Source organism: Periplaneta americana, chromosome 15 (assembly GCF_040183065.1).
Source record: "Periplaneta americana isolate PAMFEO1 chromosome 15, P.americana_PAMFEO1_priV1, whole genome shotgun sequence".
Taxonomy (NCBI): domain Eukaryota; kingdom Metazoa; phylum Arthropoda; class Insecta; order Blattodea; family Blattidae; genus Periplaneta; species Periplaneta americana.
This window is the reverse complement of record NC_091131.1, coordinates 180,920,376-180,947,760: the sequence shown is the minus strand read 5'-3', so window position 1 is coordinate 180,947,760 and position 27,385 is coordinate 180,920,376. Positions and strand designations below refer to the sequence as shown.

The following is a 27,385-nucleotide window of genomic DNA, read 5'->3' as shown; positions in this document are numbered from 1 at the left end:
TCGGGTCAAAAACCCTGATGGAACTGATATTTAACCCTTGTGGTGAATTTCGGTGAAGTCCGGAGGGCCTAATTAGTCAAATCCACTCTCCTCACCTCCACGCTGGGGCCCCCTGGGATCTTTTAAGATGCGAAAGAGAGAGTGGTGTGCGGAAAGCAATGGGAAGCTTCCGCATTTATTTATCCCAAGAAGAATAGTATTACAAATAACTGCATGATGAGTTTTTCTCCCGTAAAAAATTCCGGACGTAAACTATCCCCCCAATCGGATGTCCGGGTGGGGGATACAGGAGAAGGACGATTCATGCCAGAACATGAAAAAGAAGAAAGAAGACTGACGACTGCAACTGGAACAGGAGCTACTCTGCAGCCAGGTAAGTTGGAAAATTTGAAGAAAGCAATAAGAACAAACAGAGTGGATGTGATGGGAATATCAGGAGGGAGGTGGGAAAATAGTGGGGAGTTGCAAAAGGAGGCTAGCAATAGCGAAGGAAGCTTTTAATAGAAAAAGGAACATCTTCTGCGGACCTTTGGGAAAAGAACTAAGAAAGATAGTAAAGTGCTTCGTATGGAGTTTAGCATTTTGTAGAGCAGAAATATGGACATTACGACGAAGTGAAGAGAAGAGAATAAAAGGATTTGAAATGTAGATATGGAGAAGAATGGAACATGAGAATTGGACAGACAGAATAAGAAATGAAGCTGTGTTGGAAAGAGAGGGTGAAGAAAGAATGATGTTGAAAATGATCAGGAAGGGGAAAAGGAATTGGTTGGGTCATTGGCTGAGAAGACACTGCCTACTGAAGGATGCAATGGAAGGAAAGGAGAAAGGGAGAAGAGTTGGGGGCAGAAAAAGATCTGAGATGATAGACGAGAATAAGATATATGGATCATATGAGGAAACAAACAGGCAGGCAGAAAATAGGAAAGATTGGAGAACGCTGGGTTTGCAGTGGAAAACCTGGACTTGGGAGAACAATGAATGAATGAATGAATGAATGACTGAATGACTGAATGACTGAATGTATTTTTTGTTACGGTTAAAGACCGCAGATTATGTAGAGGAAGCTATTGCATATCTGGCGAGGATAAAGCAATTTTGTGCATTAATCAATGCAATTGCCCACTTTCTACTGTACTATTTCATCTTCAAGTTTTTTTATTGTAAAAATCGGAGATATGCTTCCCCTTTACCATTTTTGATATCTTCATTCGATTTTGGTATGCCTTTTTTTCTCTTTTGCCTATAATTTTTAGGGCACTAAATTCAAATGCAGCCTTTTTTAAATATATGTAAAGTTATTTCATTCTTCTTCTATGTTTCCTGAAATTTTGATTTGTTGAAGGTGTTCCTTTATTCTACATTCATAAAGCCATTGAATACTACTATCTCTCAATAAATCTATTTTAAATATAGACTTAAGCCTATTATTTTCTTGCTTGAAATTTTTATTCTTTCTTTTATTCCATGGTTATGGTATTCTAATAGGGGATACAACTAAATGATAATCCGTGTCTAATTCTTATATTTCAAAGTGTTTAATATAAACAATTGAATGCTTTGTTGACGTGAAGACACTTCGAGATATACGAGTAGCTTCTAGCCACATAACTTATCCTTTTCATTTGGAAATTTGAGAACTGTAACATAACACTCTCACTTATAGCACTCTGGTAATTGCTGGTACACAATCACACAACATTTAGGAGCCATCTGTGAATAAAAGAATATGGATAAATTAATTTCATTTTAAATGAAAGTATAACTTCCATCATTTCAGTTCCCTGAATGTATTTTTCTTTTAGGTTATACTGTACCTATACTAGAAGTAACCGTTACTATGCGATTCATCTTTTGATTCCTTTTCAGACTTCACTTTTATGATTCACTTATTTTTAATAGTTTGGAGACGTACAAGTTACCATACTACTGTCCGTCCGAGTGGTTATTTCGCAGGGTCGTCCAAACAGGGGAAATCACATAGCAGTTAGGCCTACTTACTTAACTGTGCCCTTTCTTTTAAATTATTTTAAACAGTTGTATAATACTACGTAAATTTCCAATTCTGTACAGCAAATATTTGCAGAGAAGAGTATCCACTAGTTCTTACAGAGAGGACAGGAGAAACGTTTGGGGCAAACCGGGATGCGACATAAGCATTCGGCTGGACAGTAGCTACCCATTTATCCTCTTCGTAGTTACCAATCAGTGTATTACGAAGATTTTAACCAAGAATTACACTTCCTTTTAGATCGACAAGAAGAAAATGACAAGATGGAAATGCCGATGATGGTGGAGGCTTCGAGCAGCGACCAACAGCGGGCATTTAACAACTGGAATGCGGAGTGGGAGAAGAGAGTCAGGCAGGGGGACCCGCAGAATCTGAAGAATTTGGAGGCTGGACTTCATTATTTCCAATTCGATAGCCGGGAAGGTACAGTAACTGTTTACATCCCGAAGTATACAATTGCTTTCAGCTATGCACAAGCAGCTCGTGGATACCTAGAGTAGCGCAATCAGCTAATCGGCCGCCATTGTTATTCCATTTCAACACTCTTGGGATAGGAATATTTAAAGTAAAGCTCAATTTAGGCAGTGTCCGTGGCCCTTAAAATTAAGAGTAGGTTATTTGATTCTGACTTAGACTATATTATTTCATTCCTATACAACTGTAGCATATACGACAAATAGCGAGCGCTGCGCTGGAATTGCAATGACTGATTTGTCGGTTTTCCGGCGCAAAGGATTGTGGTACTCTGGATATCTACGGACTCTGTGCACAAGTTCAGGAGACTTGAATTCTTATTAGTAGCGAATATGGCATTTATCCAGAGATGTCATGTAACCAGTTCTCACTAGTCGCCCGATTCACTTGTTGAATTAGTCACAATTCGTAGAATCTATTCTTAAATGTTTGAAGTTTAAAATACATTAGGTTCTTGAGAGAAAGCAAGAACATTAAACATTTTAACATGAAATTCTCTAGCGTTTTAATATGACAGTAAATATAATCGTATCATATTTTTAAATCGTTGTTTCTTAACCAAGTGTGCAGACAGTCAGAGGAGGAATACAATATCGACGGCCCATTTAGAAAAGAAAACAACTCAAAATTTAAAGTTTTGAGAAACCTGAATTTTGAAGCTTCATGTTATTGTGAAAAATCATCAAAGGATTGTTGAACTTAATCCAAATTGAAATCATGGAAATAGGCCTACGTAGATAAATTAACATGGAACAACCTAAAGCTTAGTATTCATATCATGAAATAATGTTATTTAATTACTCTGTCTATTTAGAATCCCCTATAGAAGATTTCACTTTAAGAAAAAAGCATTGAACATATGGGGCTATTCCATCAAATGACCAGTTGCCATAGAAACATCTACCTATCACATAGCTTGTACAATGTACAGAGCAATCCAAAAGTAGCGCACATCTTAATAGGTTTCTATGGATGAATAAATGGGTAGACCTTATTATAACAATTTTTTTGGTATACCGTCTGTATTTATGTCCTAATACCTTCACATATATTTATAAAGATGAATTTGTTACATTTACTTACATCAGGTTTAACTTAAGTTACATCATTTTTCACAACATATGCTGAAAATTGCAGCCCCGTTCAGTAACGCATGTATAGCTCGCGCAAGGAACGATTACCGAAAAGCAATGGTGGCGTTGCTGTCTGTTTTGACGTGTGTATGTAGGCACGCCGAGGGGGCGAGAAATGCTGGCCGATTGAAGTACTGTCTCTTCCAACAAGATGAACATATGAGGACACAGTTGTGGAAATGAAGAACGTAGCAAGAGAAAAATTTGAAGCTAATTAAACGCGTAACATATGTTTATGAATGAAATAATAATACCGTGCGATACAAGTCACGTATTCACATGCAACGGAACAAACTAAAGTCGTGATGTAACTATCATAACGCAAGACTCGTTCTATAGATGTCATTTCTCTTCCGACTGTACTCTTGAATATCATTTAATCTATCTCATGACCTTTCCTGTTCGCCGCTCTTCCTTATCGCATTGTTTCATTCGCATTCCTTCCTTCGGTATTCTCTACTTGCGAGACCTATACCACGGTAGGTAGGCTATAACACGGTACTCGCCACGCGCAGACTACGAGGCAAGCCCCGCCCTTCTCTACGTCATCCGTTGTACAAAGTGTGAAAGCTTACGCGCCACAGACATGCATTAAAAATGGAGGAAAACAGTAACACTATAATATATGCATACACGCAGCAAAATACAATGAGCACCATTACTTAAAACATTGGCGTCTGGCTACGGAAATCTCCATAGTTAGGTGGCCAGCTGTAGGTGTCGGGGGCCACGAAGATTTCTGGTTTTACGTAAGGGTTTGTTTTGTCATATGTCAACTTTTGTAGATTAAGTCACAGGCTTTTAATTGTCGTAACATATTATTGAATAGGAAGTTTCTTATTACCTTTGGATCCTTCTACCCTCCTTCCCCTAAAAATTTATAGCGTACAGACACATTCACAAACCGTCAATAAAATTTCAGTTGAAACTGTCCCTGAATGAGGAAATTATTCTTTAGAGAAGCCGTCTAAGAGTATGGACATGCAATTCTGGAAAATTAGTAAAACACGGCATTCTCGTGAGAATGGTAAGTGAGGTCATAACAACGTATATGTAACATGGAAATATACTCATATGCTACTGAAGGAAAGAGATTAGAAATAGACACGATATACACTTTCTGGAACCGAACTTCTATCTACGGCATTTTCTTGAAAGAAAGACAAGGGTTTACGGTACAATAAGAAGCAACAGAGAGCTTCCGAAGTCTTTCGTTGAAGATGAAAATAATTTAACAGTAGAAGAGAGCGTATTATATAGGGAGGATGGCGTCTTCTTTAGATTTCGAAATACGAAAGAAGAGAGGAGTTAGGATGGCCAGCACTTTGTACTTGGTGACACTAGGAAGAAAGGAAAATGCTAGAGGAGGCTGTGTGAAAGCTCTCTTGCATCATTCAGTAGAACAAATATGTACACAGAGTAAGTCAATATCTGTTCTACTATTCAATTCTGAGAAAAACTATAAAATGGAGCAGAAAAGTTGTGTTGTGATTCCTAAACTGTGCTTTAGGATCTATAAATTAAAAACTCTGACATGAAGCTGTTATATAAGAATAGGTCTATCTTGCTGGAAACAGCTAGCTACTGACGGAAATGATTTAATCTAGATGTCATAAGATACTTGTAGTTGTCTCTCTTCAGTTCCTCAAACAGATCTCGAACACTCTTTATAAAAATCAAAAATCCTTTCTGAAATGGCAAAATAACTTTCTTACCACTACACGCATTAAGTTGAACAATTGAAATAATTAATCTAAAACTTGATCCTGTTTTTCAGTTTCTATGCCGTAGATGATCTTTAAATTATATTTAGTGGCTGGCAACACATCGAATCCATCATTAACACATTTTATGAATTCTGATACATGCTTTTCTTCGGGAATAAGGTGCAAAATGGTTTTGGATATTGTATTAGAAAGAACTTCTGCGACCTTTCTTACATTTTGCTTCTCCATTCCACACAGAGTTAATGATCATTTTGTATCTTGTATGTGTATTTCAGATCTCTTTTGTTGTAATTCAGAAGTTTTAAAAATGTATTCTCATTCACAAATTTCAAAACCACTATCAAGAAGATCGTTTCTTAAGAATTTCAGCGCATGTGGCACATCACAAAAAGCCCATATACTTATTTCAGGAACGTTAGTATTCTGAAATTGGGTTTTATTTTGGACACGACCCAACTTTAACAGAATCCACATATTACACGGCCCCATGTCATTTACGAATCCTCTCATCCTTAGGCCTATATTCTTCAATTCATATACAGCAGTATGAAGAATGGCAGGGGTTACTGTGCTGTCGGATCGTAAAATATTATCTATAAGAATGCGTATCATCATTTCCCACGGGGCGTGAAACGCTTCTGTCAAGTACGCTTTCGTAAGCCACTATCCATGTGAACGCGGTGTAGTAAGCTTGCCGGTGACGTCAAAAGCTCACGATTCGGTCGTGACGGGATCAAACATGTTTGATTTTCAGTCGTAAGCCGCCTGGCTTTAGTGAAGCAAGATGTCTTGTTAGCTTTGTTTTTAGATTTAGTAAGAGTGATACAATACAATTTTTGGAACTATAGGTATCAAATAAAACATGTTCTGTACAATCCAACATTGGGCGAGTATCGGGATCGTGATAAACAAGCAGCAGCGGATAAACGAATGTCTGCTACCCTAAATATACCAACATTTGGACCGAAGGAATTTATAATGAAATTTAAAAACTTGAAAAGTTTTTTGCCAGGAAATGAGGAAAATTTCTGAGAGTGAGAGATCAGAAAAGTCTACCGATGAGATCTACAAACCTAAAGCTGCCTGGTTAATGAAAATAAAATATTTCAAGTGACATTCTAGTTCTGTTTTGGCAGTTATTGTTTGTTTCATACAGTTTTTGTGTCATATTTTGTTATAAGAAGTCGAACTCGCTCAAACAAATCTTCAAATTGTACCTCTGTCATTCTTAACGAATTTTTTAAATCCTCAGGATGATTTTTAAGTTCTCCTTCAATAAATCTTCAAGCTCCCAAAGCTTTGCGTTGTAGTGTCCACTGCCTAACCCACCATCTCCTTCTCTTGTGTTTTCTTCTTTGCAAGAAACGATTTCATTCGCTGAAACTGAACATATAACCCAGCCGTCGGCAATTTTGTACTCGCGATGACATCACTGGACACAAGCCGCAGTACGTAAGATGTAATATTAGTCGAGGAGTATAGAGCACTCCGTTCGGATCCCAGTGGCGGACTCTCAACCCAATCATCTGACGTAGACTACACAATATTGTTTTATAGATGAACAGATTGTATTGTATTTCACCTTTATGTTTGCTGTGCTACAACAACCTAGGAAAATACTTCACAAATTGCCACTCTTAATACAACTCGTAAATTTTCGTCTGCTAGTCACGATCTTTGTTTAGATTTTACAAGTTTTCGTTCAGAAAAAAAATTGTTCGGAAATATATCGAATGTAGAGACAAACATAGCGGCTATGTAGGGTCGCGGCAGGCGACCTATGATAATACTATAGATATTTTCTATGGAGAGCATTTTAAATAATTCTAAGCCAGTCTGGTGTGTTATACAATGACAACGTTTAATGTCCTCACTTATTTCCAGCTCTCTTAATATCACGTTAGTCCACCTAGTAGACTTTTTTAAAGTCGTATTTCGAGTCCCGTATGTTACTATAGATACTAATTACTTTCTGTTCAGATTCGTTTCTTCTATATATTTTCTTCATGCTTGGCATAACTTTTCTCTTATTGTATTTCCTTCGAGTGTAATGACATCGAGCAAATATTCTTATACAGAGAGATAATTCGTAACTCCGCGGATGAACATTACCATTTATACTGCATCAATATCTGTGTTTTCACCTGAAACGAGAGATTAGACCACTGTTCATGCATCTTTGATTTTATTTCTCGTTCAGCTAGTGTTTCAATATCCCTTATCCTCCTTTGTAATGTCTGTGTGGATAATTTCATACTGTTAAAAACATCAGATTATTCGGGACAAATAATGTTAGCAACTTTATTCTGACATGTTTTAATGAATTGTCTTTTATTTTAGCACTTCAATGATTTTGCGATTTGTATGTATGTATTGCGAGTAATTTTACGGCTGTCGCCGTCTCCCGCTTCTCAACTTCCAGGTACTCCGGTTTTGACAATCGCCCATTTGTAGACCCCTGCAGATCATATCCTCCTGAACCTCCTTGCTCCATTTCTTCATTGGCCTTCCTCTTCTCTTTTTTTCCGGGGGAGTCCAGTTGAAGACCTTATTAGGCCAGCGGTCGGCTGACATTCTCTGGAGATGCCCATACCATATCAGGCGTTTAGTTTCCACTGATTGTAAGATATCTCCTGATACCTGCATTATATTTCGGACATCCTGATTCCTAATGTGGTCCATCCTCGAAACTTGACAACTACGGCGCCAGTAATCCATTTTTAGAGCCAACAATTTCTTCTTCATCCTGTCTCTCATTTCCCAAGTTTCAGATCCATAGGTACATATACTTTCTATTATAGTTTTATATATACTTGTCTTAGTTTTCCTTGTTACCTTGTCATTCCACAGGAGTGTATTTAATTGTCTTATGGCCCGCTTTCCTTGGCCAATCTTATTATTATCTTCATCACTTTTGGCCTGACTGTTGAGGGTAACACCCAAATATTTGAATGATTCAGAATTTTCTATTTGTGTATCCCCAGTATCTAAATTTACCTTGCTGCGACTACCCACAACCATGTATTTTATTTTCTTGAAATTAATTGATAGCCCCCCTTCCTTATTTTGCGATTTCCAAAGCAATAATATAACTTGCATGGAGTTCCCTTTGACTCAGTTTGTTCCATCATAATTTAATACTGGAACTGTTATTTGAATTTCGTTCTTCTATATTTTAATTGCTTGACTCCGTCTAGCCCTACGAAAAGAAAATTATTTTTATACTTATTTTCTACTGCATACATTTCCGTTTACAATTACATTGGATATGTTCATGCTTACCTATGATTTCGTGATAATCTTATGACGTGTCGTAATGTCGCTAGATGTTTGATTTTTAAGTGTCTATTATAATTTTAGAACAGAAGAGGCGTCTACATTGTCACCATATGCACACCTACTGTTCCTCCCATTCTTCCTTAAACACACGTTTCCGAACAGACGTTGAAGGTTTTGAGAAAGAAACAATCTAATATAATCAGGTATCCACTGATAGATGTCTGTGTACTGGAGTTGTAGGGGAGTTGATTGGAAGGGAGAGAGTGAAGCAAAGACAGTTTACTGCGCTGCCCCTTCGACAGCACTATTGCTAATGATCACGATGACATTTTCTCCGATCCCTGCCATACATTCTTCAGCAACTAACCATGGCTACGTCTCGACTGACTACTTTGTCCTTCCGTGTGAACGGACCACGCTTTCCAGCAAGAAGGAACTGGCGTGGAGCAATCACGATATTTTTAAATTGACGCGAGCGTTTCACGCCCCGTGGGTACACAAGCCTGCTAAACAGTCAAATGTATTGTCGTAAGAAATGCTATGCTGCACTTGCATTTATTATTATTATTATTATTATTATTATTATTATTATTATTATTATTATGTCTTTTTCCATGTCAATCGTATTATTTATATTATATTTTAAGATCTCAAAACTAAAAGAGATCAAACCTACATGCATTTTATGGTGAAGAGATGCCTTTGTAATGTTCGAGGAGAAGGTAATGGATATTTAAGTTGTCTTTTAAAATCATAGGCGTTTTAGACAGAGCTCGTAACGTGACTGCTACAGCAACATCTTCGACTTTTTCCCCCTTCAAGTTACTGCTCTTCTAGTTATTAACACGGATTTTTTTGAGGACTGAAAATGGAGGATAATTTAATACTTTCATTTTCAAAAGTCTTAATACGGGCTTCTAAGTGCATATTTTCATGTTTTAATTCCTTCAAAGTTTCTTCTAGCTCTGTAATTTGGTCCGAAAGCATCTCATTTTCGGATTTCAACAATTTTTTTTTCAAAATATCAATTTTTTCGTGTCAGAGATACTAGGATTAGTGAACACTTGTTCATTTCCATTATTAATTGCAGGACAATAATTTTCTCCCGTGTTCGAGACGCTGGAATCCAACACATTTTCTAGGATCTTTTTGTTATTTCTCCTCTCCATGCGTTGGGTCCGGCGTTCTGAAGGATCATTATTTGATTCGGGATTAGAATTCGGTATAGGCCTATTTAGATGGGGTTCAGCTCATTCACGTAATATCCATTTATGTTTCAAAGTTGGAAGCTCCGTTTTAAGATCCCTTTCATAATAATTTTCACCAAAATGATAAGATCAGACTGTTGCGTTTTCTTCATTGAAAGAATCTTCCCTTTTACACAAATATGCCCATCTTTTCCTACGCACATCTTATTTAGGGAATCTGTGGAAAGTGATACTCGCGCGGGCAGAAATCCTTGTTGTAGGCTGTTTGAGCAGGTAGCAATAGCGCATACAAAAGGCATTTTTTCTTGTTTTGTTTTCGCAATAGCTACTTTCAATAGTACGTCATAATGTTAGTCCTTAGAACTAGACCAATTAAATTTATATTTCAGTTATGCAATATACGGTCGTAGGACATATTTTGACTGAGAAAGATAGCATAAACATTATTTATATTAACATTTTCCAGAAATTATTATTAAAACAAATGACCTTATGATGAAACTTATTGTATGTACAGAATGAAGTAGCTCTATTAAACCTAACACAAAAATATGTACAATCACTATTTACAAACACAAAAAACAAACAATTTTCACTCAAACCCTCAAACTACTGTAAGACTGGTAATCCCCGCCACTTGGAGTGTACAGTACGATTATTTAGTCCTGACAGTCGCCGGAGATGTGCGCCTAGATCAGGCGAATCCATTTAGTTACGCCAAGGGGTGTATGGGTTATTCATTCGCTTGCCTTCGAAGCGATCGGGATGTCATGCATGCGGTGGAGCGGCATGTTTCCAGTACAATTAAGCTGTACTGCATTCCTTTACCGACCGCTCGCCCTTATCTCTACTCCGGAACTTTTCCCCTCTTTCGCGTCGCTGAGCTGTCAGGACTAAATAAGCGGTCTGTACAACGGCTGACGCCAGAGACAGAGTTTGCTACCGCGCATCCAGTTCATGACATGTACCGTGTTATACTTACAGTGGCATGTACGAACTCTTTTTACCATGTTTGCGGCCACTTTTTTGAGCACGCGTACACTGATGTTGTTAATCTCCGTTGTTATGGTACTCTTTAGTTCCTCCAGAGTGTGCGGTCTGTTTTTGTATACCCTTCCTTTAAGATAACCCCACATAAAGAAATCTGGGGACGTCAAATAGGAGGTCATGGACGCTACAATCCTCGAAAAATGATACGCTCACCCAAAAGCTCGCGCAAAAACTGCATGGTTTCATTAGATGTGTGACATATGGCACTGTCCTGCTGGAACCAACAATCACATTCATCACTGTCAAGAAGCGCAATAAACTGTATAATGATATCTATGTACACAACACTGGGCACTGTAGTTTCAAAGAAAGTGGAGCCCACTATACGACGACGTGAAACGGCACACTACACTCCAATTTCTTTAGAGTGTAAGGGGGTTTCATGGAACACATGTGGATTTTCGGTGGACCAAATTCGAGAGTTTTGACTGTTCATGTAACCACTAAGGTGAAACCACGCCTCACCTGTGAAGAACACACGGTCAAGCTCTGCAATTCCATGGTTGTCAACTAATGACCGCAACCATGTAAGCTACAGTACACTACGCGATTTTGTTTATTAGGCTCCTTGAATTCTTGAACACTGCGTACATGATAAGCACGAAAATGTAACCGCTTCATCGCTCTCTGAGCACTTCCACATGAACTCTAAGAGTGGAGCTCAGAGTCTCCGCGAACGTTTTGAAGGCGAACGCTCCATCACATTTCTCACCTCAGCCAGTTTAGCAGGAGTTAAAATGGCCGGTCTCCCGGTTCTCTTCTTGTCTGCAACTGATCCACATTCCCTGAAACTGACGATTACTCTCGTTATGGTCGAATTGTTGGGCACTACCACATCCGGATAATTCCTACGAAATTCGTCTACAACACGTGTACAAGGACGACTGGAAAAATAATGTTCAACAACGAAACCTCGTTGCTCTTTGGAAAACGACATGTTTGCCGAGCAATAAACAAAGAACTATTGCAAGCGTCAGTGTATACATACACATCACAATGACGACAAGGTTTGTTGCTGTTAATACCCATGATGCGGTAGCCGATAGCACTTTCCAACTGCATTACTCAATATAGACACCATAATTTTAATGTGAGCGACTTTTGGAGCGCTCGTATTAGGCAAGACCCATAGGCCTATAATCAATGCTTTTTTCTTAACGTGAAATCCTCTATAATTACTTTCTTCTCACAAGATCTGGGAGTTATCTTCGGCATGGAGTTCCACCTCCTTGGCCACCAAATGTCTTCATTGAGTCATTCCACTTCAAACAGGAGAAATATAAAGGAAATTTAACCTTGATGTTTTTTATTTCTGTCAAATTTTTTGTTCGATTGAAGGAACAAAAATAAAATTTAAGGGATACAGGGTTACATACAATCTGTGAAATCATATCTTTGTAATTTCTCAGTCGTAGATTGGCTGTTAATTTCGCAATGTTTCCACCATCAATTAACAACTTTATATTCTCATGATGACCACACACATACAGACTGAATGAGTACTACTCGCTCCAGGAAGCACACATTGTTTTGGTCTTAGTTCCGCAAATTTTTAAAAACTAATTTGTATGTCTCAATATTTAACCTTAAAAGCTCAAAATGTTTCTTTTAAATCTGATAACAATAATCTTTTCTGTTTCTGTACTTTGTGGCCGTCTTCTTTTACAGAAACGAAGTTTTACTTTCTCGCCATGATGCGACTTATATCATTATTAGTGTAATGGTCAATTAAGTACTTTTTCCACTATGGATGTGTCTAAAGTTTATCCAATTCTAGATTCTGGATTTGAGAGAATTCCCCTCTCTGCAGCTAAGTTTTTTGCAACACTGATCATGTGATTAGATGCATCACAGTGTTCCCTAATTTTACTGTATGACCACTCTTCAAATATATAGTATTGACAGAAGTCAATAGTGTTTCCGAAACACTCTGGTAGCTTATTAATTATGTCACCGCTACTCTTGTCATCTGGTGTTGTTTCTACTTCCTTTTTTCTCAACGCGAAAAATCTTTTCCTTATGTGTCTGTTTTATTTTCTGATATTTCTGTTAGGGATAATTCTTCTGTGATAATTTCTTCTTCTTAATTGATGTCTCACCCTTGACATCAAACTTTCATTAAAATTATCAATGTCCGTCACTGACACCTCTGAATTATTTATCAATTTCCGAATTGCCTGTTGTTTCTTCTTCAATGTTCTGGACACTAGAACCGCCTAAGATATCAACACTGCTGGTTTGAACAGCACTTGATTCACTAATATTTGACATTAACAAAATTTTCTTACGACAATTTTCACAAATCCTAAGATTGTACGACAACTTAATGTGTTGCATTTTCAATTTTTAAGCATGTTGGAAGTCACGCACCTTAATTTCCCTTTCTTAAACCTACGACTATGATTGCTTATTTTGAAAGGATTAAAACACTGATCATGTCTAGGTTCTGTTATTACTCATTGTGATTAGCCTATACACTAATTGCACCAACTAAAAACAATAACAGAAACTACGCCACACACACTCGCGGTAATACTATAGTACAGTGTTATTAATGCCCTAACGTTTGAAAATCTCGGAACAAACTGAAGAGAATTCATTCCGCCTTGGACCTGGATTAGGTATGGTATTGTATATCCCAGCCAATCTTCTCCAGACATAAACAAAGAGGACTGACAGTCGCCAGTGTGATGTCGCATGCCAGACTTCAGCCAACAGTTAACAGTGTGCCGCTACAAGGGATTAAGAGCGCAACAGAGCTCTATGCGCGTATTTATTTAGTATTTTTTTACTCTGTCATTTATTGCTTTTCCACTATGAAATTTTGGTCTACTTACACATAATTAAATGGAGAACATGCTGATAATTTAAAAATGGTATTCTAAGTTTGCTGACATTATGAACAACAAAATTAACCTATATAATAATTATGGCATAAAGTACTGTGAATACATAAAAATGGAAAGTGATTATACACAGGCTAAAAGCCTGATATTTAACCTTCCAAATGAAACTAACCTCGATTTCATACGATACACATAATGGGAGAAACGAATGTTTGTATATGCCAATGTGTACAATTTTTCAATAATTTTGATGCTGTATAGATCTCAAAATAACCAGAACTGGGGCCAAGAAAAATAATATGGGTCTCTTATTTTTACCCTTAGAAAGCATACAAGAAGTTTCAAACAATTCTAAAAATATGAGATCAAAAATTTGTCCGGTCTGACGTGGAATGACTCCATTGCATATAAAGCCGACACCTTTACATTTATACTTTGCTCCAAAACATGACGCCCTTCCTTCACACCTTTCACCACTTAACTGTAGAAACGAGCAAGGGGTAAAATTTACAAGCGTCTAGCTGTAGCAAACAGGGGTCTCAATTTCTGCGTGTCTGATGGGTCGGGAGAGATTGGTTGAGATCGGTCGTCTGCCGTTGTAAGAGCCATCTCGTGTATGTGTATATATACGCGTATTAGACTGTGGTCTATATCGTGTAGGCCAATGCCATCATCCTGGCGGCAGCCTTCGAAATCTCATAGAATTGTCTGTGTTTTTTCTGTAATTTGTTAAATTTGTTTCCCTATTTATTTGTGCTATTTAGATGTGTATTGATATAATGTAACTAGTAATAACCATACTTTTTATGTAAGTTTTGTGGTTCCTCAGTTTTCTTATAAACGTAATGTACAAACTCATAAGAAAGTAAAGCATGTTGTGAAAGTAAGCAAGTCCTTCAAGTGCGATTATTATGACGCGCAGTTCAATCATGTGAAGAATCTTAAAAGGCATGAAATTAAAAAAAAAAAAAAAAAAAAAAAAAAAAAAACATAATATTGTATATAATAGGTTTAAAAGTGACAAAATCTTTAAATGTGAAATGTGTGATGCTCAGTAATCAAGAAAACAAACTCTGAAATAACACGAAAGTCAGGTGCATCAGTTAGAAGCAGTGACGCGTAAGAATGTATCAAAACATCATTGCTCTCTTTGTTCATATGAAACAACCAAATATGAATGATTCAAACATTATAATGAAATTCATAATATATCACAACTAAATCGGAAACATTTCTAAACTTAGAAGAAGTTCATAAATGGAAGAAAAACACAGAAGTGGAGACCAGAGAAAACTTTATATACAGTAAGTTAGAGCGTGTCAGAAAACAGCAAGTAACATTAAGCATCACTATTTTTCCTGTTACCACAGTTGAGTATTACATGCCTACGTGAAACAGACAAAGGCATATATACAAATACAGGGCAGCAAAAATTAATGCTTTTTGTCCGGCCAGTATGAAAATAAGAGAGTTGGAAGTTATAATTTACGGACACACATGTTGGGCATGGAAGTGACCTTGGCCATTTGTTTCTCTCTTCTTCTCAGCGCCTGGAAACAGCCAGTAAGATAGCTAACAAGATACCATTTGACACCATATTGAATGAGATACGAGACTCTGTCACAGAATCCAGTTTAGAAACAGTACATCTCTTAACTAAAAAGGACTGTATAATACTGAGAAAGCCTTCAATCTTTCGGAAGAGGGGATGCGTAATGCTGGATACAGGAAGTTACAGAAAGCAGTGATCAGTGTATTCTGTATTATAAGTAGGGAAAGGAATTTCATGTATTTGCATATTTATTCTCTATCATTGTTTGAATATGCTGAAAGATTATCTACATGAATCACACATTTCTGAATACAATTATATTACTTTTATTGTGCATTAATGTGCATATTTTGCCTCTATTTATAAAAGCATCATATTTTAACATTTATGCAGGGAACCTGCTTATTATGTATGTTTATTTGTCTTTCCCTCATTTTTAAAAGTATGTAACCTTGTAAACACGACTAATTTATGTTTATGAATTTTGAACATAACGATGGCGCCCCCGTAGGGAGCCTCTTGAGTTAGCAATTAGTATTCCTTTACTGCAGTCTTGAGCAGATTTCGATAGAACAATATCCAGTTTAACATCAGTTCCAAAAAAATGTAGGAGATAAAGTGAATGAGAAAACAGCAAATATTCTTTCCAAAAACCCTGGATATTATCAACTTAAAGAAATTCAAGATATTCTCGAAGGAAAAACACCCCAAAAACCAACAAAATGTTCTGTAGAACAGCTCACAGCTTTTGTGCAAGCCCTTCTTACTTCTTGTGACGTAGAACGAAATTTATCGCGCTACAAAGCTATGCTTAGAGACAACAGGCAAAGAATGACAACAGAAAACATACGACACTGCTTAGTTGTGAACTGTAACAGCATAAATGGAACATTCAGCAATGAGGCTAGCATTTCAAAATCCATAGACTAAACGTAAGTTACCTATACCTTATTATTCTGTTAAAATAATCTCAGACTGATAATGAATACTTTGTAGCATATTTATCAACAATTTTTACGGCATAAATGCATACATATTCTTCACATTTTTAGGGCATGAACTTCCTTTCCCTGATTATAAGCCACAAGGAACTGCTCCTGACATGACAGCACATTTTTTGAAAGAAGAAGATTTTGTTCTTATAATACAAAGCCCAGGGAGAAATTTTAAAAACATATGGCTCAGAGAAAGTAATAATTGAGGGCTTTGCCGGAAGAAAGGCGGATAGACCTATATGCCCTTCTTCGGAAAAACGGTTTAAAATGTAGTGAATAATTCGCTAATTATAATAGCGGAATTTTGTTTTGATTGTACTGTACATACCTGCAGGAAAGGGCTGCATGCGTGTATAACATTTTATTCAGGTGCGTTTTAAAATCTTAGATTGCATGTATCTCATTTAGCCATATTGACGTATACGCCCTTTTTCCGGCAAACCCCTCAATTATTGATGGTAGGGCCTACCCATGGTATGGGTGATTATGGATTTCAACTTATCGCAATAATGACAGTTGATGAAATGAATCAGGGATTTCCAGGGACTTTCTTAATATCTAATAGGACAGATGAAAATGTGCCATCTTTTGTTTTTTAATTGTGTTAAACAAGAAATTGGTATCCTGGCCACAAAATCTTCATGAGTGACATGAAAGAAGAATTTTATAAAGGTTTACGAAAATGTCCAGCTTTGGCATCAAATTTTTTGGATTAGGACTCTAAATTATACTGGGAAGCTAGAAGGCGAATGAAGAACTTCCAAGTGCCTGGGCAATAGATATTACTACAGTGCGAGCGAGAAGTTTCTCCGCAGTGCTTCTGTAGCCACGGTGCAGCCGAGAATTCACCAGGCAGAGAATTCAAGTGGCAGCACTGGCCGCTAAGCATATGATTGACTGGGGATGTGAGGTTGTCAAACCGGAATTAATGGGAAAATGTCAACTTTCTACAAGATTACGTACCAGCTGTCTACAGGATTACTACAACTAATGGAGCTGCGGAGGGACTTTTGGATCGCACTGTATAAAGCTTGGGTAACTGTGATGGGCCCTCCCGATAAACGCTTGTTTTACACCTGGCACATCGAAAAAGTATGGAGTAAGAACATTAGGAATAAAATAAACGATTTAACCTAGCAGGCAGTAACATACAAGTATTTACGAGTTCTTCATACAGAAAATGACGAGAACACTTATGCTAAACTTTTGGTAGGAATCCTTCAGTATTTAACAGGTGATACTGAATTATCATTATTTTTGTAATATTTTACTACTACTGCATGAAGAACGTAGTGTGTTGGGCCTGCTGCCGTAGGAAATAATTGTGGTATAGATATTAATATGCACATAGAACGGATGCAACGTAGTGCTCTAAAGCACATATACCTGCACTGTAAAAAAAACAAGAAGACTAGACAAAGACATATCAACTCTCATAAAATTAACCAGAGATAGACTATTCGACAGACTGACCGTTTTGAACAAAAGAGAAATACAAAAACAAATCTGATATGAGCAAGCCAATCCGCAAAGAAGTTCTAAATATTTCTCTGTCACTTTTGCAAAGAAAGGAAACAGATCAATAAAATATATGTACAGTTCATGTTTCTTTAGTGTTGTTGTTTGTTTGTTATTTAGTAATATTGTATTTGTTAAATTCGTTTCTTCATAAGACAGTTTATTCATTTTATCCTAACATTATCTATGGGTGGCAAGATTTATATACAGTGATGTACAGTTCAGCAGTGTAAAGTGAAAAACTGGTATCTACACATTCATTTGTAGATTGGATTTAAATGGTGAGTGACCTATATGGTATTTCATAACATACTATTAATGATGTTCTTATATTAATTATTTATGTTGGATTTAATCAATTTTTTGTGGGGATATTCATATTATGTTAGTATAATATAGGAACCTTACATGCAGGAAACAAGCATCGAACCAAAATCACACATGCGCGACTGATTTCACTCGACCCAACAGTACAATCGTTAATGTTTTATTGTACAATCATTACTTATTAATTATAAATAAGATACATTTTAGAAGTGTAGGTCTAAAAGCAATTGGCGTACAAATGTATGTAACACTTATTAGACCACTACACAATATCTGAGACTTAGAATAAATCGACGCCTAATGTCAAAGGACACTAACTCCAAAATCACAACTTTACAGGGGAGGCAAAAAACAGTTTAATTGTGTACATTTTATTGTTACTGCTTTAATTTAAGAGATATGTTGATAAAATTTAAATCATATATACTGTATATATATCAAATATAAACCTAAAGACAATACAATACAGTACATATTTTCTAGAAATATTTTAGTATTGTCTTAAAAATTAACACATTTTGGAGATAGTGTTCTTTGTTACTAACGAAGCTTTCAATTTAGTAGACAGTGTTAAAAATAAATGCCAAAATATTGAATTTAAACATTTTAATAAGAAATTATAGCTATTTGACAATGCAAATTAATAAATTTAATTATTGTGGTGAGCAGCAAATATCAATTTCTTCTTCTTCATAAAGGAATATTACCTAAACTTAGAACATATCAGTAAGATTATAAAAATACCAGTTAATATTATTTACACAGCATAAAAGCATAATATTATCATTATTAGATCAATTTATACTATTATCTGAAATAATAATTTTAACAGTGCATTTATAAAATAATAAAAGAGCAAAGTTATCTTCATTTTTACATTGCATTTTAGAACATCAGTGTTTTTAAATATTGCTAATGTTACTTTAATATACCACAGCTGATGAGGGTTTGGACGAAAAAGTTATTCAATTAATGATCAATTTATTTAAAAAATAATGAATTCTACAAATTCAGTTCATTTAAAAATCTGTCTGCACGTAATGAAAAGAAAACACACACTTAACTCAGAATTTGTGCCCTAAATGAAATTGAATAAAATTATAATATGAATATATTATATTATATTTGATTCAGTATTTTATGTTTTGAATAGTATCAATATCTACACCTCTCATATAAAAATTTGAAATTTCCTCTTAATTTTATAATCACTCATTGCTCTTCATTTTGAGTACTGTATCTTATATTACGATTTCCTGTTCTCCATTTTTAAACTATTGTAAAAGAATTGGTAATTTCCTGGTAAAATATTCTGTTTACACAGTTGCAATAGATTTTTAATTTTCTAATCTTGTATATTTTTAGTGCTCCTTGATGCTTTGGTTTAAGCTGACGATTATCCAGCCTAAATCCAAGTGTAATCTTGCTTTGTACATTGAATTTTTGGAATTCTTCATCATACTTGTATTTAAATAATAAGTGTTCACTGTTACTTTTCCGATACTGGAACCACACTATATCCAGCCATCTTACAATGTTTCCGTTAGTGTCAACTTTCTTGTTCTTTATTAATGTCTTCTGAATTTCTCTTACATAATTAAATCACTCTGTTTCACTTCTATTTTTGATACAGCTTAAAGTATAGTGTATCACCCTGATGGATCAAATATTTCTGTATGTTTGGTTGTTTTTTTTTCAATGTTCGCGTGGACTGTGTCCATTTGTGAATGTCCTGGTTAAAAAAAATATGTTCAATTTGAGGTATGTCAAAAACATTCGCAGCGTAGAGGAGCATGGTTGATATAAGCACATTCCTCCACAAGTATCGAACATGAAATAGAACCTTTTACCATTCTGCAGTTTTTTCATTTGAGCAAAGAGACGTGATGGTACTACTGCAGCTTCCCTTTCTGCAATTATCTCGTTTCATATAAAATTTTGTGCTGTTCTGTTGGCTACAGCATACACGGTCAAATTATACAGGCCTACAGCTAATCTACGTTTATAAAACACTCATTCCATTTTAAAACTTGGATTGTAGCGCACAGCTTCGAAATAAAATTAAAAAAAGTAAAGAACGTTCACTGATGCCATAATTTTGTAATTTTCTTTTACTTGAGCTGCTTCCTTTCTTTCAATGTGGGACTGACGAACTGCCTCCGTTTCTATCTTCTTAAGTTCAAACATGTGATCATATTTATAACATTTATTGCATTGATGCTTTCTGGGATTATGAAAAGCTATATTAAAATTATTTTTGAAAATATGACGTTAATATGAAAGGTTTTCTGTCTGAACATTAGCATTCCTGAATTTCCCTCCCCCCAACATTTGGGCTCATCATTGATCCGGATGCACCACAACCTTAGGCTTACTGTGCTACCTATGTTTTATCATTTAATACCAATTCATCAACCCTGTTACCTTGATTAAGGTGTACAGTCCAGATATAGAACGTTTATTACAAACTGTAAACTTCTTACAAACTGAATTGATTTAAGAATGCGTGTTCTATTAATAAAAAAATTATCAAATCTTTAACAATAAACAGTATGGTGATTGTATTACATTCTTGGTTGTATGTTCTGAGGAAGTGTCACCAATAAAATCTTAGAAATGTTAAATAATTTAGAGACAAAGAACACTATCTCAACTCAGTGTTCTTCTAGTTTATATTTTATTATTGTCAAAGAAAACTAAGTCTAGATAGTGCTGTTTGACACTCAGCATCTGTCTAAATTAACACAACACTATCTAAAAAAAAAAAAAAAAACAAAAAAAAAACTATTACTTGTAGAGACATATTACTTTCACACTATTATAAAGGCTACTTTGTACAACATGATACTACAAATAATTCAGAAAGTCGATTTTTGGCGATAGTGTCCTTTGACACTAAGCCGTCGAAATGTCAAAGTGTTTTGTAACTAATTCTATAAGTGAAATGAATTACTTTATAATCGAAATTGAAACGTTTATCTCTCTTCAATAGCACAGAGCATACAGCTGATCGCGAAGCCCGACCTCTCTATGACGTCACATGGAATGTTTGAGAGCGACATTTCTATTTGTCTCCGAATCACACATTAGTCGATGGTAGCCAATGAGAACTCGACATACAATATAGCTAGCTACACCTGAAAATTTCTACTCCTCACAGCGCGACCGATCTCGACCGATCTCATCCGACCCAAATTAGACGTCTCTTGTATGCTACAGATAGACACTTATATAAAATTTAGCTGAGTTGCCAATTCCTGAAGTCATTATCACATTGTATTTATGCCACGCGCCTAAGGGTTAAGAAGATAGGGATTTACGAGGGTTTACAATTCCAGGAAGAAAGACCGTCATATATTTTGGTGCAAGGTATACCCTCACCATTATTACAATCAAAAAGCGTCACATTCCAGTACAGTGCCCCGAAAACTTACATAGTGCGAACACTGGATGAAAGATTAAGTAACAAAGTTTACTCTGAAGACCGTTTATTTGCACAACTGGACAGTATTGCACAACACAGCATGACCTAATAGTCTATTGTAATGTAACGTTTATTGTTATAATTGTAACTAACAATAAAATTACAAAAATGGATAAGCAATAAAGAAAACTGGTAATGTTTTAGGCCCATATTCGAAAAATTCTGGGTTAAAACTCCGTGCCCAGCCAATTTGACTCATGTTTTTCATGGTTTCCCTCAGTCACGAAGGCATATACTGGATTGGAAATTTGCATATCATGATTCATAACACCCTTAATCACCAATATCATGAACATTAAAATAAAATCTAAATCAATTACATGAACACAAGCCATTTATAACACACGACAATAAAAACAGAGTCAGAACAAAAGTCCATGGCCTAGAGATATACCCAAAGATCCTACACACGTGATACGATCATAGATGTTAGTGTGTATGAATAAACTTATCAAAAGAGATGCCAACTGAGAATAAGTGAAACAGGAGAAGGTGGTTATGGGATTTTTAAGTCAGGTAGGATAAATTTAATTTTAGACAAAATGAATAACACGACCTCAGAATAGCTCGAAATTAACATAGGAGTGAAACGGATTTGCGGTGTTTCTCTTTTTCTGTTTATAATGCACACGAAAAAAATTATTCAGGAATGGAGAGCCATGCGATATAAAGACTTGGAGATAAACAGATATTTAAAAATATGTTAATTAATATTTGTGGATAACCTAGTTTTAATAGCACCTACAGAAAATGATCTACAATACTCAGTACATTAGTAAAATATCATTGCAAAATATAACATGGAAATAATACAGAAAAAGAAAGTTTCGCCTTCTGGCGAAAATAGCTTGTCCCTAGTAAAATATGTTTGGAAGACAAAATTTTAGAAAGAGCAAATGATATTACATATATTGGCTACAAATTAACATTTGATAATTATTTAGAATAATGAGCAAAACTGTAAAACACTCCAAGACTATGTAAATGATCAATAGAGTAATGAAACCTTCCCTGGTACAGAAAAGCACTAGAATACGACTTCAACAAACCCTGTACTCTGTTATGGCAGTTCTTTTTATTTTATTGAGTTATTTTACGACGTTGTATCAACATCTCACGTTACTTAGCGTCTGAATGAAATGGAGGTGATAATCCAGGTGAAATGAGTCCGGGGTCCAGCACCGAAAGTTACCCAGCATTTGCTCTTATTCCCTTAAGGGAAAACTCCGGAAATACCTCAACCAGGTAACTTGCCCCGATCGGGATTCGAACGCGGACCACTTGGTTTCGCGACCAAACGAGGTGACCGTTACTCCACAGGAATGGACTTATGGTAGTGAGGCAAATATATTAAGGGGAAAGAACAGCTAATGAAATAAGATTTATGCGAAGAACGGTATTATATAAAAATGAGACCATAAGCGCAGCGATGAAGTAATGGAAGAACTCGGCCTGTAATCAATACTCAATTTCATACAAAATATGAGAACAATTGCATGAGACGTTTGCGATGTATGAGATCCCACAGAATCCCAAAAGCTATGCTTCACTATCTATCTTAGGGGAAAAGATTTCTGGGAAGCCCCATAAAGAGTTTGAGAGAAAATTACTCTTTATTATGAGATCTAATAGACCACATGACCTAAAACTTGTATGGATGATGATGAAGTCAGGTAGATAGATGTCTTTGGAAATGGTTCTTGTTGTGCAGTAGTGCAATGGAACAAATGCATAGTGTGATTGTTTTGGTTTTGCCAATCCACATTGCATATGCAAGGAATTTCCGCCATCGAGTACAGTTAAGAGAAAAATATTATGTGCTGACAATTAAGATTATTATTGTTTTTACCAAGTATGCTAATTTGGAGCTTTATGCCATGAAGTCCTGAAAATATGCTGCATAGCATGCTCAATAGTTAATATACACAGGAACGCCTGAAATATGAAAAAAAAAAGGTACAGTTAATTTTGTATATTCGTTACTACTGTCGTTCAAAACATGTACAAAATGATTTTGTATGACTTGAAAATGGAGAGTAAATTATGCAGTTGAATACGTATCCTCGCCTTACTACTAGGTCTATGTCATTCACTGAAAGCAAGTGAATGCAGTGACACATGCATAACAATCAAGTTTATTTTGCTTCTTGCAGACTTACCAGGATACATGGAAGACAAGCCAGGTACAGTACCCCAAACCACGCCAGCTACCATGACAGAACCAATCCCAGCTCACATGTTAGATCCCATGCCACCACCCGTGCCACATTCCGTGCCACCACCCGTGCCTCCTCCCTTGCCACCACACGTGCCATCACCCATGCCATCACCCGTGCCATCACCCGTGCCAGCACCATCATTACAGAACCCACCAGAAGAAGAAGATGACAATAGAACGAAGAGTTTCTGCTGGCGTTGTTTAAGGTATTTATTTTGTGGGCTACTTCCCATGTCGAATCGTAGGCCAGCATCCATGCCAGCGCCTATGTCATCTCCCATGATAGATTCAATGCCAGCTCCCATGCAAGATACCATATCAGTACCTATTCCAGAAACCATGTCAGCTCCCATGCCAGAACCAATCCCAGACCCCATGCGAGCTTCAATGCAAGATATCATTCCAGCTCCCATGTCAAGTCACATACTAGATCCCGTGCCAGCCCCCATGCCAACTGGAATGCCAGCTCCCACGCCAAGAGCAATGAGCCTCTGGTCTCGTTTAAGATATAGGTTTCGTGGGCCAGCTCCCATTTCATTTGACATGCCATTTCGCAGGCCAGCCCGCATGCCATCTCCCATGCCAGATCGCATGACACCACCATATTCCAATTACCTACCAGCAGAAGATAGGCACCGAATAAGGAATGGCTGGTGGTCTTGTTTAAGATATATATTTTTTGGGCCACGTCCCGTACTAGATGACGAGACATATTACACGCCGGCACCTATGCCAACTTCTGTGACAGCATCCTTGCCAGAACCCATGCCAGTACCCAGACCAGCACCAATTCCAAATGATATGCCAGGATCCATGACAGCTCCCATGCCAGATCCAATACCACTACCAGTGCAAGATTCCATATCAGTGCCTATGCCAGGTCCTATGCCATTACCCATGCCAGCTTCCATGCCAGCAGAAGATAGGCACCGAAGAAGGAATGCCTGGTGGTCTTGTTTAAGATATATATTTTTTGGGCCACGTCCCGTACTAGATGACGAGACATATTACACGCTGGCACCTATGCCAACTTCTGTGACAGCATCCTTGCCAGATCCCATGCCAGTACCCAGACCAGCACCAATTCCATATGATATGCCAGGATCCATGACAGCTCCCATGCCAGATCCAATACCACTACCAGAGCAACATTCCATATCAGTGCCTATGCCAGGTCCTATGCCATTACCCATGCCAGCTTCCATGCCAGCAGAAGATAGGCACCGAAGAAGGAATGCCTGGTGGTCTTGTTTAAGATATATATTTTTTGGGCCACGTCCCGTACTAGATGACGAGACATATTACACGCCGGCACCTATGCCAACTTCTGTGACAGCATCCTTGCCAGATCCCATGCCAGTACCCAGACCAGCACCAATTCCAGATAATATGCCAGGACCCATGACAGCTCCCATGCCAGATCCAATACCACTACCAGAGCAAGATTCCATGTCAGCGCCTATGCCAGGTCCTATGCCATTACCCATGCCAGCTTCCATGCCAGCAGAAGATAGGCACCGAATAAGGAATGCCTGGTGGTCTTGTTTAAGATATATATTTTTTGGGCCACGTCCCGTACTAGATGACGAGACATATTACACGCCGGCACCTATGCCAAATTCTGTGACAGCATCCTTGCCAGATCCCATGACAGTACCCAGACCAGCACCAATTCCAGATGATATGCCAGGACCCATGACAGCTCCCATGCCAGATCCAATACCACTACCAGTGCAAGATTCCATATCAGTGCCTATGCCAGGTCCTATGCCACTACCGATGCCAGCTTCCATGCCAGCAGAAGGTAGGCACCGAAGAAGGAATGCCTGGTGGTCTTGTTTAAGATATATATTTTTTGGGCCACGTCCCGTACTAGATGACGAGACATATTACACGCCGGCACCTATGCCAACTTCTGTGACATCATCCTTGCCAGATCCCGTGCCAGTACCCAGACCAGCAGCCATTCCAGATGATATGCCAGGACCCATGACAGCTCCCATGCCAGATCCAATACCACTACCAGTGCAAGATTCCATATCAGTGCCTATGCCAGGTCCTATGCCACCACCGATGCCAGCTTCCATGCCAGCAGAAGGTAGGCACCGAATAAGGAATGCCTGGTGGTCTTGTTTAAGATATATATTTTTTGGGCCACGTCCCGCACTAGATGACGAGACATATTACACGCCGGCACCTATGCCAACTTCTGTGACAGCATCCTTGCCAGATCCCATGCCAGTACCCAGACCAGCACCAATTCCATATGATATGCCAGGACCCATGACAGCTCCCATGCCAGATCCAATACCACTACCAGAGCAAGATTCCATGTCAGCGCCTATGCCAGGTCCTATGCCATTACCCATGCCAGCTTCCATGCCAGCAGAAGGTTGGCACCGAAGAAGGAATGCCTGGTGGTCTTGTTTAAGATATATATTTTTTGGGCCACGTCCCGTACTAGATGACGAGACATATTACACGCCGGCACCTATGCCAAATTCTGTGACAGCATCCTTGCCAGATCCCATGACAGTACCCAGACCAGCACCAATTCCAGATGATATGCCAGGACCCATGACAGCTCCCATGCCAGATCCAATACCACTACCAGTGCAAGATTCCATATCAGTGCCTATGCCAGGTCCTATGCCACTACCGATGCCAGCTTCCATGCCAGCAGAAGGTAGGCACCGAAGAAGGAATGCCTGGTGGTCTTGTTTAAGATATATATTTTTTGGGCCACGTCCCGTACTAGATGACGAGACATATTACACGCCGGCACCTATGCCAACTTCTGTGACATCATCCTTGCCAGATCCCGTGCCAGTACCCAGACCAGCAGCCATTCCAGATGATATGCCAGGACCCATGACAGCTCCCATGCCAGATCCAATACCACTACCAGTGCAAGATTCCATGTCAGCGCCTATGCCAGGATCCATGCTAGACCCCATGCTGGTTCCCATGTCTGATTCCATGGCGAATTCCTTGTCAGCAACCTATTCAGATCCAATGCCAGTACCCATAGAAGTCCCTATGCCAGCTTCCATGCCACCAACCAAGCCAGACCCCATACAAGCACCTATATTAGATCCCATGTCAGATTCCTTGCCATACCCCATTCTAGCTCCAATGGCAACACCTATATCAGGTTCAATAACAGCACTCCTGCCAGATCCTATACAAGCTTCCATGCCATCACCCATTCCAGATTCCTTGCGAGAACCCATGCTAGCTCCAGTGTCTGATGCCATGCCGGCTCCCATGTCGGATTCCTTGCCATCACCCATGATAGATGCCTTGTCAGATTCCATCTCGCCAACCAAGCCAGACCCCATACCAGATTCCATGCCTACTTCCATGCCGGATTCCTTGTTATCACCCATGCTAGATGCCTTGTCAGATTCCGTGCCACCAACTAAGCCAGACACCATACCGGATCCCATGCCTGCTTCCATGCCGGATTCCTTGGCATCACCCATGCTAGATGCCTTGTCAGATTCCATGGCACCAACCAAGCCAGACCTCATACCAGATCCCATGCCGGATCCCTTGCCATC

The 27,385-nt window shown here is 37.9% G+C and overlaps 1 protein-coding gene across 1 annotated transcript; it reads left to right on the top strand.

The window, feature by feature from the left end:
* On the top strand, positions 1 to 24,526 carry LOC138715768 (tetra-peptide repeat homeobox protein 1-like). Its single transcript, XM_069848815.1, has 4 exons — positions 1 to 373; positions 2,252 to 2,434; positions 23,758 to 24,454; positions 24,523 to 24,526. Exons 1-4 carry the CDS (start codon positions 214 to 216, stop codon positions 24,524 to 24,526), a joined length of 1,044 nt encoding a protein of 347 aa, XP_069704916.1. The 5' UTR covers positions 1 to 213.
* Positions 24,527 to 27,385: the final 2,859 nt, after the last annotated feature.